General features: G+C 47.8%; 1 protein-coding gene across 2 annotated transcripts in view; it reads right to left on the bottom strand.

The window, feature by feature from the left end:
- Positions 1–2,592: 2,592 nt before the first annotated feature.
- The window catches only part of LOC109885826 (rhophilin-2-like), an 85,481-nt gene continuing 65,363 nt past the window's right edge, over positions 2,593–22,710 (bottom strand). Inside the window, exons 9-15 of one of the 2 annotated variants that reach the window (XM_031812624.1) lie at positions 21,943–22,099; positions 15,968–16,087; positions 12,671–12,865; positions 11,829–11,905; positions 10,597–10,746; positions 8,782–8,937; positions 2,593–6,170 (exon numbers count right to left, since the gene is read on the bottom strand). In XM_031812624.1, the coding sequence (XP_031668484.1) occupies positions 5,910–6,170; positions 8,782–8,937; positions 10,597–10,746; positions 11,829–11,905; positions 12,671–12,865; positions 15,968–16,087; positions 21,943–22,099 (1,116 nt within the window). In that variant the 3' untranslated portion in view covers positions 2,593–5,909. The remainder of the gene's footprint in view (positions 6,171–8,781; positions 8,938–10,596; positions 10,747–11,828; positions 11,906–12,670; positions 12,866–15,967; positions 16,088–21,942; positions 22,100–22,710) is intronic. The other variant, XM_031812625.1, reaches the window with a different exon arrangement.

The following is a 22,710-nucleotide window of genomic DNA, read 5'->3' as shown; positions in this document are numbered from 1 at the left end:
TGGATGTAATGTTCCCCCCCTATGGAAGGCAGAAAGATGCTCCAACCTACTCCACTATGGATGTAATGTCCCCCCCCATATGGAAGGCAGAAAGATGCTCCAACCTACTCCACTATGGATGTAATGTCCCCCCCCATATGGAAGGCAGAAAGATGCTCCAACCTACTCCACTATGGATGTAATGTCCCCCTCTATGGAAGGCAGAAAGATGCTCCAACCTACTCCACTATGGATGTAATGTCCCCCCCCCCCATATGGAAGGCAGAAAGATGCTCCAACCTACTCCACTATGGATGTAATGTCCCCCCCCATATGGAAGGCAGAAAGATGCTCCAACCTACTCCACTATGGATGTAATGTCCCCCCCCCCATATGGAAGGCAGAAAGATGCTCCAACCTACTCCACTATGGATGTAATGTCCCCCTCTATGGAAGGCAGAAAGATGCTCCAACCTACTCCACTATGGATGTAATGTCCCCCCCCCCTATGGAAGGCAGAAAGATGCTCCAACCTACTCCACTATGGATGTAATGTCCCCCCCCCCTCTATGGAAGGCAGAAAGATGCTCCAACCTACTCCACTATGGATGTAATGTCCCCCCCTCTATGGAAGGCAGAAAGATGCTCCAACCTACTCCACTATGGATGTAATGTCCCCCTCTATGGAAGGCAGAAATATGCTCCAACCTACTCCACTATGGATGTAATGTCCCCCCCCATGGAAGGCAGAAAGATGCTCCAACCTACTCCACTATGGATGTAATGTCCCCCTCTATGGAAGGCAGAAATATGCTCCAACCTACTCCACTATGGATGTAATGTCCCCCTCTATGGAAGGCAGAAAGATGCTCCAACCTACTCCACTATGGATGTAATGTCCCCCCCCATGGAAGGCAGAAAGATGCTCCAACCTACTCCACTATGGATGTAATGTCCCCCTCTATGGAAGGCAGAAAGATGCTCCAACCTACTCCACTATGGATGTAATGTCCCCCCCCATATGGAAGGCAGAAAGATGCTCCAACCTACTCCACTATGGATGTAATGTCCCCCCCCCCATATGGAAGGCAGAAAGATGCTCCAACCTACTCCACTATGGATGTAATGTCCCCCTCTATGGAAGGCAGAAAGATGTTCCAACCTACTCCACTATGGATGTAATGTCCCCCTCTATGGAAGGCAGAAAGATGCTCCAACCTACTCCACTATGGATGTAATGTCCCCCTCTATGGAAGGCAGAAAGATGCTCCAACCTACTCCACTATGGATGTAATGTCCCCCTATGGAAGGCAGAAATATGCTCCAACCTACTCCACTATGGATGTAATGTCCCCCTCTATGGAAGGCAGAAAGATGCTCCAACCTACTCCACTATGGATGTAATGTCCCCCTCTATGGAAGGCAGAAAGATGCTCCAACCTACTCCACTATGGATGTAATGTCCCCCTCTATGGAAGGCAGAAAGATGCTCCAACCTACTCCACTATGGATGTAATGTCCCCCTCTATGGAAGGCAGAAAGATGCTCCAACCTACTCCACTATGGATGTAATGTCCCCCTCTATGGAAGGCAGAAAGATGCTCCAACCTACTCCACTATGGATGTAATGTCCCCCTCTATGGAAGGCAGAAAGATGCTCCAACCTACTCCACTATGGATGTAATGTCCCCCTCTATGGAAGGCAGAAAGATGCTCCAACCTACTCCACTATGGATGTAATGTCCCCCTCTATGGAAGGCAGAAAGATGCTCCAACCTACTCCACTATGGATGTAATCTCCCCCCCCATATGGAAGGCAGAAAGATGCTCCAACCTACTCCACTATGGATGTAATGTCCCCCTCTATGGAAGGCAGAAAGATGCTCCAACCTACTCCACTATGGATGTAATGTCCCCCTCTATGGAAGGCAGAAAGATGCTCCAACCTACTCCACTATGGATGTAATGTCCCCCTCTATGGAAGGCAGAAAGATGCTTCATCTATTCAGTTTATTCACATAGTTTATTGAGATTTAAGTTGACCGAGGACAAACATACACGATGATAAAATAATGACGGTACATTGATCAACAGCAAGACATTGTCACCACAGCTGTTTTGTATCGTGCAGTAAGAAAGGAGGTACAGAGTGAAACCATGGAAACCAACAGGAGAACAACAACAAGGAGTCCGTCCAAAATGGCCTCCTATCCCCTGTAGAGTGAACTACTTCTAACCAGCGCTCTATGGGCTCATTATATAGGGAATAGGGGGCCATTTGGGGTGTACCCCCCACTGCAGAAAACATGAGGACTGTGTAGATATTAACAGTGTAAGCCTCTCAACAGAAAACATGACTGTGTAGATATTAACAGTGTAAGCCTCCCAACAGAAAACATGACTGTGACGATATATTCAATATATGCCTCCCAACAGAGATGAATAGTTTATAATCATGCAGTATACTGTACGCCTCCCAACAGAGATGAATAGTTTATAATCATGCAGTATACTGTACGCCTCCCAACAGAAAAACACTTTACAATAATATATCAACTCAATCATATCCATTCATACACACATGAAGTCAAAATGCCCTTCAATTCATTTTCCTTCATAATAATGTGCCTTTATATTTACACATAACTGGAGCAGGACAGCTATAGGTTATAAACTCTACTAGCAAGGTTATAAACTCTACTAGCAAGGTTATAAACTCTACTAGCAAGGTTATAAACTCTACTAGCAAGGTTATAAACTCTACTAGCAAGGTTATAAACTCTACTAGCAAGGTTATAAACTCTACTAGCAAGGTTATAAACTCTACTAGCAAGGTTATAAACTCTACTAGCAAGGTTATAAACTCTACTAGCAAGGTTATAAACTCTACTAGCAAGGTTATAAACTCTACTAGCAAGGTTATAAACTCTACTAGCAAGGTTATAAACTCTACTAGCAAGGTTATAAACTCTACTAGCAAGGTTATAAACTCTACTAGCAAGGTTATAAACTCTACTAGCAAGGTTATAAACTCTACTAGCAAGGCAATAGTTGGAGTAGTTTACACAAGCATGATAAAAACTGTACAACAACTATTTAGCCACAATTGAGTTCAGTAAAGATGGGACGGGCAATAGAAAAGGATTGTAACTGTCCTCGGTACAACAGGTGTGTTTACAATCAAACCTAGAGTACCTATGACCTGCACACAATGTGCTGCTTTGTAGAATTCAGGAAGCCACGAGTGGCATTTCCTGAAAGAAGATGAAACGCAGTGAAAATATATATACTTTTTTTTTTACATACCCCTTTGAAGACAATGATCTCAGAAAATACATTACTTTGCAACAGCCAACAGACTTCACAACTTTACAAATGCCGTCCACAAACGCTTTACCGTCCACAAACGCTTTACCGTCCACAAACGCTTTACAATGCACACACGCTTTACCGTCCACAAACGCTTTACAATGCACACACGCTTTACCGTCCACAAACGCTTTACAATGCACAAACGCTTTACAATGCACACACGCTTTACAATGCACACACAGATATTCAGATGGTTTTATTGTTATAGAAATAATTAGATCATCAAAACGTATAATAATCTACTTTGTAGATAAGAAAGTGCAACACTGCAGTGTCAGAAAAATGTTCAGGTGGGCATCCAGTAGAGACCACTAGAGACCAGTAGAGACCACTAGAGACCAGTAGAGACCACTAGAGACCAGTAGAAACCACTAGAGACCAGTAGAAACCACTAGAGACCAGCAGAAACCATTAGAGACCAGCAGAAACCACTAGAAACCACTAGAGACCAGTAGAAACCAGTAGAGACCACTAGAGACCAGTAGAAACCAGTAGAGACCAGCAGAAACCACTAGAGACCAGTAGAAACCACTAGAGACCAGTAGAAACCACTAGAGACCAGCAGAAACCATTAGAGACCAGCAGAAACCAGTAGAAACCACTAGAGACCAGTAGAAACCAGTAGAGACCAGTAGAAACCAGTAGAAACCTATAGAGACCACTAGAGACCAGTAGAATCCCAATGGTGGAATCAAACAGGGACTCTTCCCTTCGATGGAACCCAGGCTGAGCGAAATTAACATGAACCTGTTGTATACTGTTATATTAACGTTATCATCTGCAAATACACTGAACACCGGAGACAAAAAACAGACAACACAACCAGTCTTTTTCCCTTTTACAAAATAGCCTTCATTTCTACCAGCAAATACTACACAAACATCCACAGAGATAGAACCACATCGGTCCGCTGGTAGGGAGACTTCTCCCTGCTCTACCAGGAAAGGTTGTCATTAAAATGGCTGCCGGTCAGCAGTACAGGAGGAGGGGATGGATATTAGTGTTTAACTACGACGAGTTTCAAAATGGCTGCCAGTCAGCAGTACAGGAGGAGGGGGAAGATATTAGTGTTTAAAATGGCTGCCGGTCAGCAGTACAGGAGGAGGGGATGGATATTAGTGTTTAACTACGACGAGTTTCAAAATGGCTGCCGGTCAGCAGTACAGGAGGAGGGGGGATGGATATTAGTGTTTAACTACAACGAGTTTCATTTAAAGGCTTGTTAGAACTCACTATTACAAAATGGCAGAAGCTTAGGTGAGAGCTGTGTCTCGATGGCCCAGAGGTCTTTTGGTTTATTACACTGCTCAGGCCGCCCTCTCCATCCCTCCCTCTTTTCCCCTCAACCCAGGCCCCTTCTCTCCCTCCCTCCCCTGACATGCCAATAAAATCTAAAACACAGAGATTTCACAAGGCCTACATCAGAACAGCCCACCACACACAATATTCCTTCATATCAACCACAGTAATTGTCTTAACAAGAAATTACACACAAAAATAAAAAAATAAAGTAATCTATTTTCATCAGCTTACAGCGCACGGTGTTAGCCTATCACACACTCACTACAGACGTATCACTTCCTGGTTTCAGAGTTACATCCTTCACCTTCTACATAGTGGGATATCTACATAGTATAACTTGACATTTTTTACATTAGAATATCAACACACCGAGTATACAAAACATTAAGAACACCTTCCTAATATAGAGTGACACCGCCATCCTTTTTGCCCTCGGAACGGCCTCAATGTGTCAGAACAGCCTCAATGTGTCAGAACAGCCTCAATGTGTCAGAACAGCCTCAATGTGTCAGAACAGCCTCAATGTGTTAGAACAGCCTCAATGTGCCAGAACAGCCTCAATGTGTCAGAACAACCTCAATGTGTCAGAACAGCCTCATTCTGTCAGAACAGCCTCAATGTGTCAGAACAGCCTCAATGTGTTAGAACAGCCTCAATGTGCCAGAACAGCCTCAATGTGTCGGGGCATGGACTCTACAAGGTGTTGAAAGCGTTCCACAGGGATGCTGGTCCATGTTGACTCCAGTGCTTCCCACAGTGGTGTCAAGATGGCTGGATGTCCTTTGGGTGGTGGACCATTCTTGATACACATGGGAAACTGTTGAGTGTGAAAAACCCAGCAGCGTTGCAGTTCTTCACACAAACCGGTGCACCCGACACCTACAACCATACCCTGTTTAAAGACACTTAAATATTTTGTCTTGCCCATTCACCCTCTGATTGGCACACAAATACAATCCATGTCTCAAATGTCAAGGCTTGAAAATCCTTCTTTAACCCGTCTCCTCCTCTTCCTCTACACTGATTAAAGTGGATTTAACATGTGTGCCCACAATGGCACCCTATTCCCTATATAGTGCACTACTTTAGACCAGAGCCCAATGGCACCCTATTTCCTATAGAGTGCACTACTTTAGACCAGAGCCCATAGACCTCCAAAGTACTGCACTATATGGAGAATAGGGTGCCATTTGAGACCGTCACACAGTATTCTCTAACCCAGTAGAGTGTCTGTACAGTCCAGTATGTTTCCTTCTCTAGTAAAGAGCGGAGTCGTTGTAGGGGCTGGAGGAAGGGAAGGTGGGACAGGGTTTGTTCCAAGGCAGTGTTCCAGAGTAGTCTGCTGTAGGGAGGCTCAGGGTGCTGGAGCTCTTCAGATGGTTCTTTACGCCCCAGGACAGGAAGGAGCCCTTCTTGGTCACCTTGCGGCCCTTGGGGCTCTTGTCGTCGTCGAATGCCAGGCAGATCATAGAGTAGGTCTTAGATATACCTCCGCAGTACGTGGCACTCTTAGTGGGCTGAGGGGAAGGAGCAGGAGAGGAAAATGAGGGAGAGAGGTGAGAGAGGAGGGGAGGAAGATGAGGGAGGGAGGGAGGGAGGGAGGGAGGGAGGGAGGGAGGGAGGGAGGGAGGGAGGGAGGGAGGGAGGGAGGGAGGGAGGGAGGGAGGGAGGGAGGGAGGGAGGGAGGGAGGGAGGGAGAAGAAGGAGAGGAAGATGAGGGAGAGAGGTGAGAGAGGAGGGGAGGGAGAGGTGAGACAGGAGGGGATGGAGGAAGATGAGGAAGAGAGAGGAAGAGAGGGAGAGGTGAGAGGAGGGGAGGGATGAGAGGTGGGAGGGGAGGGAGAGAGGTAGGAGGGGAGGGAGAGAGGTAGGAGGGGAGGGAGAGAGGTAGGAGGGGAGGGAGAGAGAAGAAGGAGAGGAAGATAAGAGAGAGGAAGAGAGGGAGAGAGGATATTACTACAGCTAAAGACTAAACATTTCTAATTTCTACTTAAATGAGTGAAACTGTTTGAGTTTAAAAAATATTCCCCCCAAAAATCCGGGTATTGGTCACATAATATAAAACGCTTCCTGCAATACTTATCCGTTTGACTAAATGAAAAGAAGAGCACATTCAGATGGGAAACTGCCCCTTCTGTCTGTAATCATCAAGCTGAGAGAGAGAGGACCTCCTCGCTGAGAGAGAGAGGACCTCCTCGCTGAGAGAGAGAGGACCTCCTCGCTGAGAGAGAGAGGACCTCCTCGCTGAGAGAGAGAGGACCACCTCGTCGAGAGCTGAGAGAGAGAGGACCTCCTCGTCGAGAGCTGAGAGAGAGAGGACCTCCTCGTCGAGAGCTGAGAGAGAGAGGACCTCCTCGTCGAGAGCTGAGAGAGAGAGGCATTCCTCGTCGAGAGCTGAGAGAGAGAGGACCTCCTCGTCGAGAGCTGAGAGAGAGAGGACCTCCTCGTCGAGAGCTGAGAGAGAGAGGACCTCCTCGTCGAGAGCTGAGAGAGAGAGGACCTCCTCGTCGAGAGCTGAGAGAGAGAGGACCTCCTCGTCGAGAGCTGAGAGAGAGAGGACCTCCTCGTCGAGAGCTGAGAGAGAGGACCTCCTCGTCGAGAGCTGAGAGAGAGAGGACCTCCTCGTCGAGAGCTGAGAGAGAGAGGACCTCCTCATCACCAAGCTGAGAAAGAGAGGTACTCCTCATCACCAAGCTGAGAGAGAGAGGAACTCCTCATCACCAAGCTGAGAGAGAGAGGTACTCCTCATCACCAAGCTGAGAGAGAGAGGTACTCCTCATCACCAAGCTGAGAAAGAGAGGTACTCCTCATCACCAAGCTGAGAAAGAGAGGTACTCCTCATCACCAAGCTGAGAAAGAGAGGTACTCCTCATCACCAAGCTGAGAAAGAGAGGTACTCCTCATCACCAAGCTGAGAAAGAGAGGTACTCCTCATCGAGAGCTGAGAGAGAGAGAGATACTCATCGAGAGAGGACCTCCTCATCGAGAGCTAAGAAAGAGAGGACCTCCTCAAGAGCTAAGAAAGAGAGGACCTCCTCATCGAGAGCTGAGAAAGAGAGGAACTCCTCATCGAGAGCTAAGAAAGAGAGGAACTCCTCATCGAGAGCTGAGAGAGAGAGAGATACTCATCGAGAGAGGACCTCCTCATCACCAAGCTGAGAAAGAAAGGAACTCCTCATCGAGAGCTAAGAAAGAGAGGACCTCCTCATCACCAAGCTGAGAAAGAGAGGCCTCCTCATCGAGAGCTAAGAAAGAGAGGAACTCCTCGTCGAGAGCTGAGAGAGAGAGAGATTCTCATCGAGAGAGGACCTCCTCATCGAGAGCTAAGAAAGAGAGGACCTCCTCAAGAGCTAAGAAAGAGAGGAACTCCTCATCGAGAGCTAAGAAAGAGAGGAACTCCTCATCGAGAGCTAAGAAAGAGAGGAACTCCTCATCACCAAGCTGAGAAAGAAAGGGTGACCGTCCAGGCTTCCTCAGGAGCCAATAAGGACCTTCCAGGCTTCCTCGGGAGCCAATAAGGACCTTGCAGGCTTCCTCGGGAGCCAATAAGGACCTTCCAGGCTTCCTCGGGAGCCAATAAGGACCTTCCAGGCTTCCTCGGGAGCCAATAAGGACCTTCCAGGCTTCCTCGGGAGCCAATAAGGACCTTCCAGGCTTCCTCGGGAGCCAATAAGGACCTTCCAGGCTTCCTCGGGAGCCAATAAGGACCTTCCAGGCTTCCTCGGGAGCCAATAAGGACCTTCCAGGCTTCCTCGGGAGCCAATAAGGACCTTCCAGGCTTCCTCGGGAGCCAATAAGGACCTTCCAGGCTTCCTCGGGAGCCAATAAGGACCTTCCAGGCTTCCTCTGGAGCCAATAAGGACCTTCCAGGCTTCCTCTGGAGCCAATAAGGACCTTCCAGGGTTCCTCGGGAGCCAATAAGGACCTTCCAGGCTTCCTCGGGAGCCAATAAGGACCTTCCAGGCTTCCTCGGGAGCCAAAAAGAACCTTCCAGGCTTCCTCGGGAGCCAATAAGGACCTTCCAGGCTTCCTCGGGAGCCAATAAGGACCTTCCAGGCTTCCTCGGGAGCCAATAAGGACCTTCCAGGCTTCCTCGGGAGCCAATCAGAGCCAGAGGGCGGACCTTACCATGGGCAGGCCGCTGTCCATCAAGCTAACAACGCGGATGTCGATCCCGTCCTCGTCCACATCCTTCAGCAGCCGCATCACATCGCTCACTACCATCCACTTACAGTCCGCGTCTCCCACGGCAACAATGTAGTCCCCCTCTTTCAGCCCGTCGACCTGGTAACAGAGAGATAACAACATTTAGTCATGAACAATAGGTGGAAGGAGGTTTTTAACATTTCCAAAGCAACTGAAATAAAACATAAGAGTGAAATAATCAAAAATGAACAGTAAACATTACACTCATGGAAGTTCCAAAAAGAATAAAGACAAGTCTATTTACAGTGTTGTAACGATGTGAAAATACTTGAAGTACAAAAGGAAAATGAAATAAAAACATAAATTTACACTATTGTTTGTTTGCATCATGCTGTGGGGGTGTTTTTCAGTGGCAGGGACAGGGAGACTAGTCAGGATCAAGGGAAAGATGAACAGAGTAAAGTACAGAGAGATCATTGATGGAAACCTGCTCCAGAGCGCTCAGGACCTCAGACTGTGGTGGAGGTTCACCTTCCAACAGGACAACAACCCTAAGCACACAACCCTTCCCTCCTTGAGGCTAAGTGTGCGTCAGCCTAACCCTTCCCCCCATTAGCCTAAGTGTGCGTCAGCCTAACCCTTCCCTCCTTTAGCCTAAGTGTGCGTCAGCCTAACCCTTCCCCCCATTAGCCTAAATGTGCGTCAGCCTAACCCTTCCCTCCTTTAGCCTAAATGTGCGTCAGCCTAACCCTTCCCTCCTTTAGCCTAAATGTGCGTCAGCCTAACCCTTCCCCCCATTAGCCTAAGTGTGCGTCAGCCTAACCCTTCCCCCCATTAGCCTAAATGTGCGTCAGCCTAACCCTTCCCTCCTTTAGCCTAAGTGTGCGTCAGCCTAACCCTTCCCCCCATTAGCCTAAGTGTGCGTCAGCCTAACCCTTCCCTCCTTTAGCCTAAGTGTGCGTCAGCCTAACCCTTCCCCCCATTAGCCTAAATGTGCGTCAGCCTAACCCTTCCCCCCATTAGCCTAAATGTGCGTCAGCATAACCCTTCCCTCCTTTAGCCTAAGTGTGCGTCAGCCTAACCCTTCCCCCCCCATTAGCCTAAGTGTGCGTCAGCCTAACCCTTCCCCCCCATTAGCCTAAATGTGCGTCAGCCTAACCCTTCCCTCCTTTAGCCTAAGTGTGCGTCAGCCTAACCCTTCCCCCCCCATTAGCCTAAGTGTGCGTCAGCCTAACCCTTCCCCCCATTAGCCTAAGTGTGCGTCAGCCTAACCCTTCCCCCCCATTAGCCTAAATGTGCGTCAGCCTAACCCTTCCCTCCTTGAGGCTAAATGTGCGTCAGCCTAACCCTTCCCCCCATTAGCCTAAGAGTGCGTCAGCCAAACCCTTCCCCCCCATTAGCCTAAGTGTGCGTCAGCCTAACCCTTCCCCCCCATTAGCCTAAATGTGCGTCAGCCTAACCCTTCCCTCCTTGAGGCTAAGTGTGCATCAGCCTAACCCTTCCCCCCCATTAGCCTAAGTGTGCGTCAGCCTAACCCTTCCCTCCTTGAGCCTAAGAGTGCATCAGCCAAACCCTTCCCCCCCATTAGCCTAAGTGTGCGTCAGCCTAACCCTTCCCCCCCATTAGCCTAAATGTGCGTCAGCCTAACCCTTCCCTCCTTGAGGCTAAGTGTGCGTCAGCCTAACCCTTCCCTCCTTGAGGCTAAGTGTGCGTCAGCCTAACCCTTCCCCCCCATTAGCCTAAGAGTGCGTCAGCCTAACCCTTCCCCCCCAGTAACCAGTAGTATAGCAGACTCACAGCGGCAGGGCAGAGTGGGTCCAGGGAGGTAACCTGTACAGGTACTGGGTCTCCTCTCAGGGTGAAGCCCAGGTCTCTGTCCTCCAGTCTCAGCCTGACGGTACGAGGAGCTGTCCACCGTTGCTTAGCAGAGAACACTGACAGAGGACCCTGGAGGGGGAGGGGCAGGTTATGAAAACTTACCATGGACACCCCAAACCTTGATAGGACTGACAGTGGGCCTTCCAAATGGTACTAAGGGACCTGGTCTAAGATAGGGCACTATGTAGGGAATAGATGAGGGTGCGTTTGGGACACCATGGGTTAATGTTAGTACTGCCATAGTGGTTCTGTTGGATCACTGTCTCCAGGGTTAATGTTAGTACTGCCAGTGGTTCTGTTGGATCACTGTCTCCAGGGTTAATGTTAGTACTGCCATAGTGGTTCTGTTGGGTCACTGTCTCCAGGGTTAATGTTAGTACTGCCATAGTGGTTCTGTTGGGTCACTGTCTCCAGGGTTAATGTTAGTACTGCCATAGTGGTTCTGTTGGGTCACTGTCTCCAGGGTTAATGTTAGTACTGCCATAGTGGTTCTGTTGGGTCACTGTCTCCAGGGTTAATGTTAGTACTGCCATAGTGGTTCTGTTGGGTCACTGTCTCCAGGGTTAATGTTAGTACTGCCATAGTGGTTCTGTTGGGTCACTGTCTCCAGGGTTAATGTTAGTACTGCCATAGTGGTTCTGTTGGGTCACTGTCTCCAGGGTTAATGTTAGTACTGCCATAGTGGTTCTGTTGGGTCACTGTCTCCAGGGTTAATGTTAGTACTGCCATAGTGGTTCTGTTGAGTCACTGTCTCCAGGGTTAATGTTAGTACTGCCATAGTGGTTCTGTTGGGTCACTGTCTCCAGGGTTAATGTTAGTACTGCCATAGTGGTTCTGTTGGGGCGGATTCAGAAAACAGCACCACACCATCTGGGTGTTCAAAGAAAGTTTAACTGAATTTAACTGTTTAAAACAACAACACACAAATCCAGAGCTTTGTGATGCCAATTTCTGAATAGACCGTAGATATTTTACACGACGGGACGGTTTCCCAGACACAGATTAATCTTAGTCCCAGACTATAAGAGGAGTTTTAAGAGTTACTGGTGATTCTCTATTCACCAAGCTTCATAGTCCAGGACTAGGCTTTAACAATCTGTGTCTGGAACAGCAGTCCTGAAATGTTAAAAGAAATTAGTAAGCCCACATACCAGCCTCCGGAAAAAGTCTGTGACTTTCACCTTTGTGGACATGGGCGTTTCCATCTCTGCCTTGTGCTCCGTTTTAGCTGAGGAGGGAAAACAGGTCTGTTTATTACCACAACAACACAACCTGCCAACGTCCTCTGGGGTTCAGCACGACAGGGAGCGCATGGCCACACTGTAAACATTACAGTATCACAACATCCTGGACCTACTAAACAGCTGTTTAAAAGGTTATTAGGTTGTTTCACATGAGAACCAACCAGGAAGTTACATTGTATGTCTAGTCTTACAATCCACACCACCGATGGAACAGACCCATTGTAATGAGGTCCAACAGTCACACCCCCTCTGTCTCTCCAATGACATGAGGTCCAACAGTCACACCCACTCGGTCTCTCCAATGACATGAGGTCCAACAGTCAGACCCCCTCGGTCTCTCCAATGACATGAGGTCCAACAGACAGACCCCCTCGGTCTCTCCAATGATATGAGGTACATTTGACAGTCAGACACCCTCTGTCTCTCCAATGACATGAGGTACATTTATTTGACAGTCAGACCCCCTCGGTCTCTCCAATGACATGAGGTCCAACAGTCAGACTCCCTCGGTCTCTCTAATGACAGTCAGTTGTCTTGAATCAACAGTGATGTGGAGCCAGAGCTGATGACCATGTAAAAAGGTTTTTAAATGAGGTTGATTGAGTGGTTGATTGGTTGGTTGATTGATTTGTTGATTGAGTGGTTGGTTGATTGATTGATTGATTGGTTGGTTGAGTTCCCAATAAGAGGTTCACTTACAGACGATGTCTGGTGCTTCACAAATACAATTGATTGATTGATTGACTCACAGATGATGTCTGGAGCCTCCAGGTAGTCTGTGAACTCGTCCTCTCGGTTGTTGTCATTGAACTTGGCCAGGGAACGGTTGTGACTGGCCTGGAGGATGGCCTGGAGCACATCCAGCTTCCTGAGGTGACGACACAGACTATGGATCCTCAGACCCTCCTCATGACCTATCACAGCCCGCCGCAGGTGGGCCTTACCTGGGGAAGGAGTAGGGAGGTGGAGGAGGGAGGAGGAATTAACGGGGAGGTGGAGGAGAGGAGGGGAGGGAGGTGGAGGGGTACCAGGTGATAACATGGCTATATACACACCGGGTACCAGGTGATAACATGGCTATATACACACAGGGTACCAGGTGATAACATGGCTATATAAACACCGGGTACCAGGTGATAACATGGCTATATACACACGGGGTACCAGGTGATAACATGGCTATATACACACGGGGTACCAGGTGATAACATGGCTATATACACACGGGGTACCAGGTGATAACATGGCTATATACACACGGGGTACCAGGTGATAACATGGCTATATACACACGGGGTACCAGGTGATAACATGGCTATATACACACGGGGTACCATGTGATAACATGGCTATATACACACGGGGTACCAGGTGATAACGGGGCTATACACACGGGGTACCAGGTGATAACATGGCTATATACACACGGGGTACCAGGTGATAACATGGCTATATACACACGGGGTACCGGGTGATAACATGGCTATATACACAAGGGGTACCAGTTGATAACATGGCTATATACACACGGGGTACCAGGTGATAACAGGGTGTAGAGTCCAGACAGTCAGGGACTATATAAATGACAGTCAGTGTGTAGAGTCCAGACAGTCAGGACTATATAAATGACAGTCAGTGTGTAGAGTCCAGACAGTCAGGGACTATATAAATGACAGTCAGTGTGTAGAGTCCAGACAGTCAGGACTATATAAATGACAGTCAGTGTGTAGAGTCCAGACAGTCAGGGACTATATAAATGACAGTGTGTAGAGTCCAGACAGTCAGGGACTATATAAATGACAGTGTGTAGAGTCCAGACAGTCAGGGACTATATAAATGACAGTGTGTAGAGTCCAGACAGTCAAGGACTATATAAATGACAGTGTGTAGAGTCCAGACAGTCAGGGACTATATAAATGACAGTCAGTGTGTAGAGTCCAGACAGTCAGGGACTATATAAATGACAGTCAGTGTGTAGAGTCCAGACAGTCGGGGACTATATAAATGACAGTGTGTAGAGTCCAGACAGTCAGGGACTATATAAATGACAGGGTGTTGAGTCCAGACAGTCAGGACTATATAAATGACAGTCAGTGTGTAGAGTCCAGACAGTCAGGGACTATATAAATGACAGTCATGTGTGTAGAGTCCAGACAGTTAGGGACTATATAAATGACAGTGTGTAGAGTCCAGACAGTCAGGGACTATATAAATGACAGTCATGTGTGTAGAGTCCAGACAGTCAGGGACTATATGCATGACAGTGTGTAGAGTCCAGACAGTCAGGGACTATATAAATGACAGTCATGTGTGTAGAGTCCAGACAGTCAGGACTATATAAATGACAGTCAGTGTGTAGAGTCCAGACAGTCAGGGACTATATAAATGACAGTCAGTGTGTAGAGTCCAGACAGTCAGGACTATATAAATGACAGTCTGTGTGTAGAGTCCAGACAGTCAGGGACTTTATAAATGACAGTCAGTGTGTAGAGTCCAGACAGTCAGGGACTATATAAATGACAGTCAGTGTGTAGAGTCCAGACAGTCAGGGACTATATAAATGACAGTGTGTAGAGTCCAGACAGTCAGGGACTATATAAATGACAGTGTGTAGAGTCCAGACAGTCAGGGACTATATAAATGACAGTGTGTAGAGTCCAGACAGTCAGGGACTATATAAATGACAGTCAGTGTGTAGAGTCCAGACAGTCAGGGACTATATAAATGACAGTCATGTGTGTAGAGTCCAGACAGTCAGGGACTATATAAATGACAGTGTGTAGAGTCCAGACAGTCAGGGACTATATAAATGACAGTCATGTGTGTAGAGTCCAGACAGTCAAGGACTATATAAATGACAGTGTGTAGAGTCCAGACAGTCAGGGACTATATAAATGACAGTCATGTGTGTAGAGTCCAGACAATCAAGGACTATATAAATGACAGTGTGTAGAGTCCAGACAGTCAGGGACTATATAAATGACAGTGTGTAGAGTCCAGACAGTCAGGGACTATAGAAATGACAGGGTGTTGAGTCCAGACAGTCAGGACTATATAAATGACAGTCAGTGTGTAGAGTCCAGACAGTCAGGGACTATATAAATGACAGTCATGTGTGTAGAGTCCAGACAGTTAGGGACTATATAAATGACAGTGTGTAGAGTCCAGACAGTCAGGGACTATATAAATGACAGTCATGTGTGTAGAGTCCAGACAGTCAGGGACTATATGTATGACAGTGTGTAGAGTCCAGACAGTCAGGGACTATATAAATGACAGTGTGTAGAGTCCAGACAGTCAGGGACTATATAAATGACAGTCATGTGTGTAGAGTCCAGACAGTCAAGGAGTAAATAAATGACAGTGTGTAGAGTCCAGACAGTCAGGGACTATATAAATGACAGTCAGTGTGTAGAGTCCAGACCGTCAGGGGCTATATAAATGACAGGGTGTTGAGTCCAGACAGTCAGGGACTATATAAATGACAGTGTGTAGAGTCCAGACAGTCAGGGACTATATAAATGACAGTGTGTAGAGTCCAGACAGTCAGGACTATATAAATGACAGTCAGTGTGTAGAGTCCAGACAGTCAAGGACTATATAAATGACAGTGTGTAGAGTCCAGACAGTCAGGGACTATATAAATGACAGTCAGTGTGTAGAGTCCAGACAGTCAGGGACTATATAAATGACAGTGTGTAGAGTCCAGACAGTCAGGGACTATATAAATGACAGTCAGTGTGTAGAGTCCAGACAGTCAGGACTATATAAATGACAGTCAGTGTGTAGAGTCCAGACAGTCAAGGACTATATAAATGACAGTGTGTAGAGTCCAGACAGTCAGGGACTATATAAATGACAGGGTGTTGAGTCCAGACAGTCAAGGACTATATACATGACAGTCAGTGTGTAGAGTCCAGACAGTCAGGGACTATATAAATGACAGTGTGTAGAGTCCAGACAGTCAGGGACTATATAATGACTGTATCTAGACCTAAACCACATAAAGGACCTGTTTAAACACGGCATTGGGTTTGGAGCCTTACCGATTTGTCGTCTCTCCTCTATCTTCCTGAGGATGTCGAGTGGGGAGCGGCCATCTGGCATGGCATCATACGCCTGGGACAGAGCCTTCTCCTGTTGGTCCTCGTCATCACTGGGCCTCACTGGAAAACACAGAGACAGGAGACAGGGATTAGAAATGGCAACACAGAGACATGAGACAGGGATGAGGGACATGGCAACACAGAGACATGGATTAGGGACATGGCAACACAGAGACGGGGATTAGGGACATGGCAACACAGAGACAGGGATTAGGGACACGTCAACACAGAGACAGGGATTAGGGACACGGCAACACAGAGACAGGAGACAGGGATTAGGGACACGGCAACACAGAGACAGGAGACAGGGATTAAGGACATGGCAACACAGAGACAGGGATTAGGGACATGGCAACACAGAGACGGGGATTAGGGACATGGCAACACAGAGACGGGGATTAGGGACACGTCAACACAGAGACAGGAGACAGGGATTAGGGACACGTCAACACAGAGACAGGGATTAGGGACATGGCAACACAGAGACAGGGATTAGGGACACGGCAACACAGAGATGGGGATTAGGGACATGGCAACACAGAGACGGGGATTAGGGACATGGCAACACAGAGACGGGGATTAGGGACATGGCAACACAGAGACGGGGATTAGGGACATGGCAACACAGAGACAGGGATTAGGGACATGGCAACACAGAGACAGGGATTAGGGACATGGCAACACAGAGACAGGGATCAGGGACATGGCAACACAGAGACAGGAGACAGGGATTAGACATGGCAACACAGAGACAGGGATTAGGGACACGGAAACACAGAGACAGGGATCAGGGACATGGCAACACAGAGACAGGAGACAGGGATTAGGGACACGGCAACACAGAGACGGGGATCAGGGACACTGCAACACAGAGACAGGAGACAGGGATTAGACATGGCAACACAGAGACGGGGATCAGGGACACACAGAGACTAGGACACGGCAACACAGAGACTAGGACACGGCAACACAGAGACTAGGACACGGCAACACAGAGACTAGGACACGGCAACACAGAGACTAGGACACGGCAACACAGAGACTAGGACACGGCAACACAGAGACTAGGACACGGCAACACAGAGACTAGGACACGGCAACACAGAGACTAGGACACGGCAACACAGAGACTAGGACACGGCAACACAAAGACTAGGACACGGCAACACAGAGACTAGGACACGGCAACACAGAGACTAGGACACGGCAACACAAAGACTAGGACACGGCAACACAGAGACTAGGACACGGCAACACAGAGACTAGGACACGGCAACACAGAGACTAGGACACGGCAACAGACAGGGATTAGGGACACGGCAACACGGCAACATATAAGGCCCTGCCCCACCCCCCTTTCGGAAAAGCTGACCACGACTCCATTTTGTTGATCCCTGCCTACAGACAGAAACTAAAACAAGAAGCTCCCACGCTAAGGTCTGTCCATGCTGGTCTGACCAAGCTGACTCCACACTCCAAGACTGCTTCCATCACGTGGACTGGGAGATGTTTCGTATTGCGTCAGACAACATTGACGAATACGCTGATTCGGTGTGCGAGTTCATTAGAACGTGCGTTGAAGATGTTGTTCCCATAGCAACGATTAAAACATTCCCTAACCAGAAACCGTGGATTGATGGCAGCATTCGTGTGAAACTGAAGGCGCGAACCACTGCTTTTAATCAGGGCAAGGTGTCTGGTAACATGACTGAATACAAACAGTGCAGCTATTCCCTCCGCAAGGCTATCAAACAAGCTAAGCGCCAGTACAGAGACAAAGTAGAATCTCAATTCAACGGCTCAGACACAAGAGGCATGTGGCAGGGTCTACAGTCAATCACGGACTACAGGAAGAAACCCAGCCCAGTCACGGACCAGGATGTCTTGCTCCCAGGCAGACTAAATAACTTTTTGGCCCGCTTTGAGGACAATACAGTGCCACTGACACGGCCTGCAACGAAAACATGCGGTCTCTCCTTCACTGCAGCCAAAGTGAGTAAGACATTTAAACGTGTTAACCCTCGCAAGGCTGCAGGCCCAGACGGCATCCCCAGCCGCGCCCTCAGAGCATGCGCAGACCAGCTGGCCGGTGTGTTTACGGACATATTCAATCAATCCCTATACCAGTCTGCTGTTCCCACATGCTTCAAGAGGGCCACCATTGTTCCTGTTCCCAAGAAAGCTAAGGTAACTGAACGATTACCGCCCCGTAGCACTCACATCCGTCATCATGAAGTGCTTTGAGAGACTAGTCAAGGACCATATCACCTCCACCCTACCTGACACCCTAGACCCACTCCAATTTGCTTACCGCCCAAATAGGTCCACAGACGATGTAATCTCAACCACACTGCACACTGCCCTAACCCATCTGGACAAGAGGAATACCTATGTGAGAATGCTGTTCATCGACTACAGCTCGGCATTCAACACCATAGTACCCTCCAAGCTCGTCATCAAGCTCGAGACCCTGGGTTTCGACCCCACCCTGTGCAACTGGGTACTGGACTTCCTGACGGGCCGCCCCCAGGTGGTGAGGGTAGGCAACAACATCTCCTCCCCGCTGATCCTCAACACTGGGGCCCCACAAGGGTGCGTTCTGAGCCCTCTCCTGTACTCCCTGTTCACCCACGACTGCGTGGCCACGCACGCCTCCAACTCAATCATCAAGTTTGCGGACGACACAACAGTGGTAGGCTTGATTACCAACAACGACGAGACGGCCTACAGGGAGGAGGTGAGGGCCCTCGGAGTGTGGTGTCAGGAAAATAACCTCACACTCAACGTCAACAAAACTAAGGAGATGATTGTGGACTTCAGGAAACAGCAGAGGGAACACCCCCCCATCCACATCGATGGAACAGTAGTGGAGAGGGTAGCAAGTTTTAAGTTCCTCGGCATACACATCAGACAAACTGAATTGGTCCACTCACACAGACAGCATCGTGAGGAAGGCGCAGCAGCGCCTCTTCAACCTCAGGAGGCTGAAGAAATTCGGCTTGTCACCAAAAGCACTCACAAACTTCTACAGATGCACAATCGAGAGCATCCTGGCGGGCTGTATCACCGCCTGGTATGGCAACTGCACCGCCCTCAACCGTAAGGCTCTCCAGAGGGTAGTGAGGTCTGCACAACGCATCACCGGGGGCAAACTACCTGCCCTCCAGGACACCTACACCACCCGATGCTACAGGAAGGCCATAAAGATCATCAAGGACATCAACCACCTGAGCCACTGCCTGTTCACCCCGCTGTCATCCAGAAGGCGAGGTCAGTACAGGTGCATCAAAGCTGGGACCGAGAGACTGAAAAACAGCTTCTATCTCAAGGCCATCAGACTGTTAAACAGCCACCACTAACATTGAGTGGCTACTGCCAACACACTGTCAATGACACTGACTCTACTCCAGCCACTTTAATAATGGGAATTGATGGGAAATGATGTAAATATATCACTAGCCACTTTAAACAATGCTACCTTATATAATGTTACTTACCCTACATTATTCATCTCATATGCATACGTAGATACTGTACTCTATATCATCGACTGCATCCTTATGTAATACATGTATCACTAGCCACTTTAACTATGCCACTTGGTTTACATACTCATCTCATATGTATATACTGTACTCGATATCATCTACTGTATCTTGCCTATGCTGCTCTGTACCATCACTCATTCATATATCCTTATGTACATATTCTTTATCCCCTTACACTGTGTATAAGACAGTAGTTTTTTGGAATTGTTAGTTAGATTACTTGTTCGTTATTACTGCATTGTCGGAACTAGAAGCACAAGCATTTCGCTACACTCACATTAACATCTGCTAACCATGTGTATGTGACAAATAAAATTTGATTTGATTTGAACACAGAGACAGGGATTAGGGACATGGCAACACAGAGACGGGGATTAGGGACATGGCAACACAGAGACGGGGATTAGGGACATGGCAACACAGAGACGGGGATTAGGGACATGGCAACACAGAGACGGGGATTAGGGACATGGCAACACAGAGACGGGGATTAGGGACATGGAAACACAGAGACAGGGATTAGGGACATGGCAACACAGAGACAGGGATTAGGGACATGGCAACACAGAGACAGGATTGTAGGGATGTAGCCTTGGCTGTTGGCAGAGGACAGTGTTGGCAGAAAGACAGTGTCGGCAGAAGACAGATCCAGTCTGGGACTGTGAGACAGTTTGGTTTGAACAACACAAAGACATGTTACATAAATATTTATAACTGGCCAGGTTGGTACAGATTCACTCTACACTACTCTGTCCTCTTCATAAAACTAAAGGTCTCAGTACTCTGAGCTGTTCTGTCTCTCTGTCCTCTTTATTAAACTAAAGGTCTCAGTACTCTGAGAAAGAGGTGAATGAACAAGTCTGTTCCTGTAAGGTCCAGGAAACTCATCTAGGAACTAACAGAACCAGTCTGTTCCAGGAAACTCATCTAGGAACTAACAGAACCAGTCTGGTCCAGGAAACTCATCTAGGAACTAACAGAACCAGTCTGGTCCAGGAAACTCATCTAGGAACTAACAGAACCAGTCTGTTCCAGTATGTTCCAGGAAACTCATCTAGGAACTAACAGAACCAGTCTGTTCAAGGAAACTCATCTAGGAACTAACAGAACCAGTCTGGTCCAGGAAACTCATCTAGGAACTAACAGAACCAGTCTGGTCCAGGAAACTCATCTGGGAACTAACAGAACCAGTCTGTTCCAGGAAACTCATCTAGGAACTAACAGAACCAGTCTGGTCCAGGAAACTCATCTAGGAACTAACAGAACCAGTCTGTTCCAGTCTGTTCCAGGAAACTCATCTAGGAACTAACAGAACCAGTCTGCTCCAGTCTGTTCCAGGAAACTCATCTAGGAACTAACAGAACCAGTCTGTTCCAGGAAACTCATCTAGGAACTAACATAACCAGTCTGTTCAAGGAAACTCATCTAGGAACTAACAGAACCAGTCTGTTCCAGGAAACTCATCTAGGAACTAACAGAACCAGTCTGTTCCAGGAAACTCATCTAGGAACTAACAGAACCAGTCTGCTCCAGTCTGTTCCAGGAAACTCATCTAGGAACTAACAGAACCAGTCTGTTCCAGGAAACTCATCTAGGAACTGACTGGAACAGACTGGTTCTGTTAGTTACTAGATGAGTTTCCTGGAACAGACTGGTTCTGTTAGTTCCTAGATGAGTTTCCTGGAACAGACTGGTTCTGTTAGTTCCTAGATGAGTTTCCTTGAACAGACTGGTTCTGTTAGTTCCTAGATGAGTTTCCTGGACCAGACTGGTTCTGTTAGTTACTAGATGAGTTTCCTGGAACAGACTGGTTCTGTTAGTTCCTAGATGAGTTTCCAGGAACTAACAGAACCAGTCTGTTCCAGGAAACTCATCTAGGAACTAACAGAACCAGTCTGTTCCAGGAAACTCATCTAGTAACTAACAGAACCAGTCTGTTCCAGTCAGTTCCTAGATGAGTTTCCAGGAACAAACAGAACCAGTCTGTTCCAGGAAACTCAGATAGGAACTAACATAACCAGTCTGTTCCAGGAAACTCATCTAGTAACTAACAGAACCAGTCTGTTCCAGTCTGTTCCAGGAAACTCATCTAGGAACTAACAGAACCAGTCTGTTCCAGGAAACTCATCTAGGAACTAACAGAACCAGTCTGTTCAAGGAAACTCATCTAGGAACTAACAGAACCAGTCTGTTCCAGGAAACTCATCTAGTAACTAACAGAACCAGTCTGTTCCAGGAAACTCATCTAGGAACTAACAGAACCAGTCTGTTCCAGGAAACTCATCTAGGAACTAACAGACATTTACACATCTCCCTCTCTCCCTCTGGATCGTGCATAGAAGGGATATGATTGGCTGCTTGACTTACGCTGGTGGTCCAATAGCGCAGTAGCCAGGAAGTAGTGTGCCAGTGAACGGTAGTGGTGGGTCTTGACCTGAGCCATGGTGGACCAGAAGAACGGGACGTTGTCCTTGATGGGAGTCTGGCTCATAGACTGGTGAACCTGGTCATAGGTGTCTCCTACCTGAGACGGGGACACAGAGATGTTCTGTTAGAGTACACATCCTACCTGAGAGGACAGAGATGTTCTGTTAGAGTACACATCGCAAATGGCACCCTATTCCCTATATGTAGTGCACTACTGTTGACCAGAGCCCTATGGCACCCTATTCCCAATATAGTGCACTACTTTAGACCAGAGCCCTATGGCACCTTATTCCCTATATAATGCACTACTTTAGACCAGAGCCCTATGGCACCCTATTCCCTATATAGTGCACTACTTTAGACCAGAGGCTTAGGGCACTAAATAGGGAATAGGGTGCCACGGCTCTTTAGTCAGACACACCTCAACGGGATGTGACAGTGTGATGCCATATCGTCTTAGATGATGGAACCCCTTTTAGCGTTGAGGTGAAACTCTCTCAGAATAACCCCGTTTGGGCAAAGCGTTTAGCATTCAGGTAAAACTCTCTCAGAATAACCCCATTAGGGCAAAGCGTTTAGCGTTGAGGTGAAACTCTCTCAGATGAACCCCATTAGGTCAAAGCGTTTAGCGTTCAGGTGAAACTCTCTCAGATGAACCCCATTAGGGCAAAGCGTTCAGCGTTGAGGTGAAACTCTCAGATTAACCCC

Source organism: Oncorhynchus kisutch, unplaced genomic scaffold (genome assembly GCF_002021735.2).
Source record: "Oncorhynchus kisutch isolate 150728-3 unplaced genomic scaffold, Okis_V2 Okis03b-Okis08b_hom, whole genome shotgun sequence".
In the NCBI taxonomy this organism is placed as follows: domain Eukaryota; kingdom Metazoa; phylum Chordata; class Actinopteri; order Salmoniformes; family Salmonidae; genus Oncorhynchus; species Oncorhynchus kisutch.
This window is presented reverse-complemented; position numbering and strand designations above follow the sequence as displayed.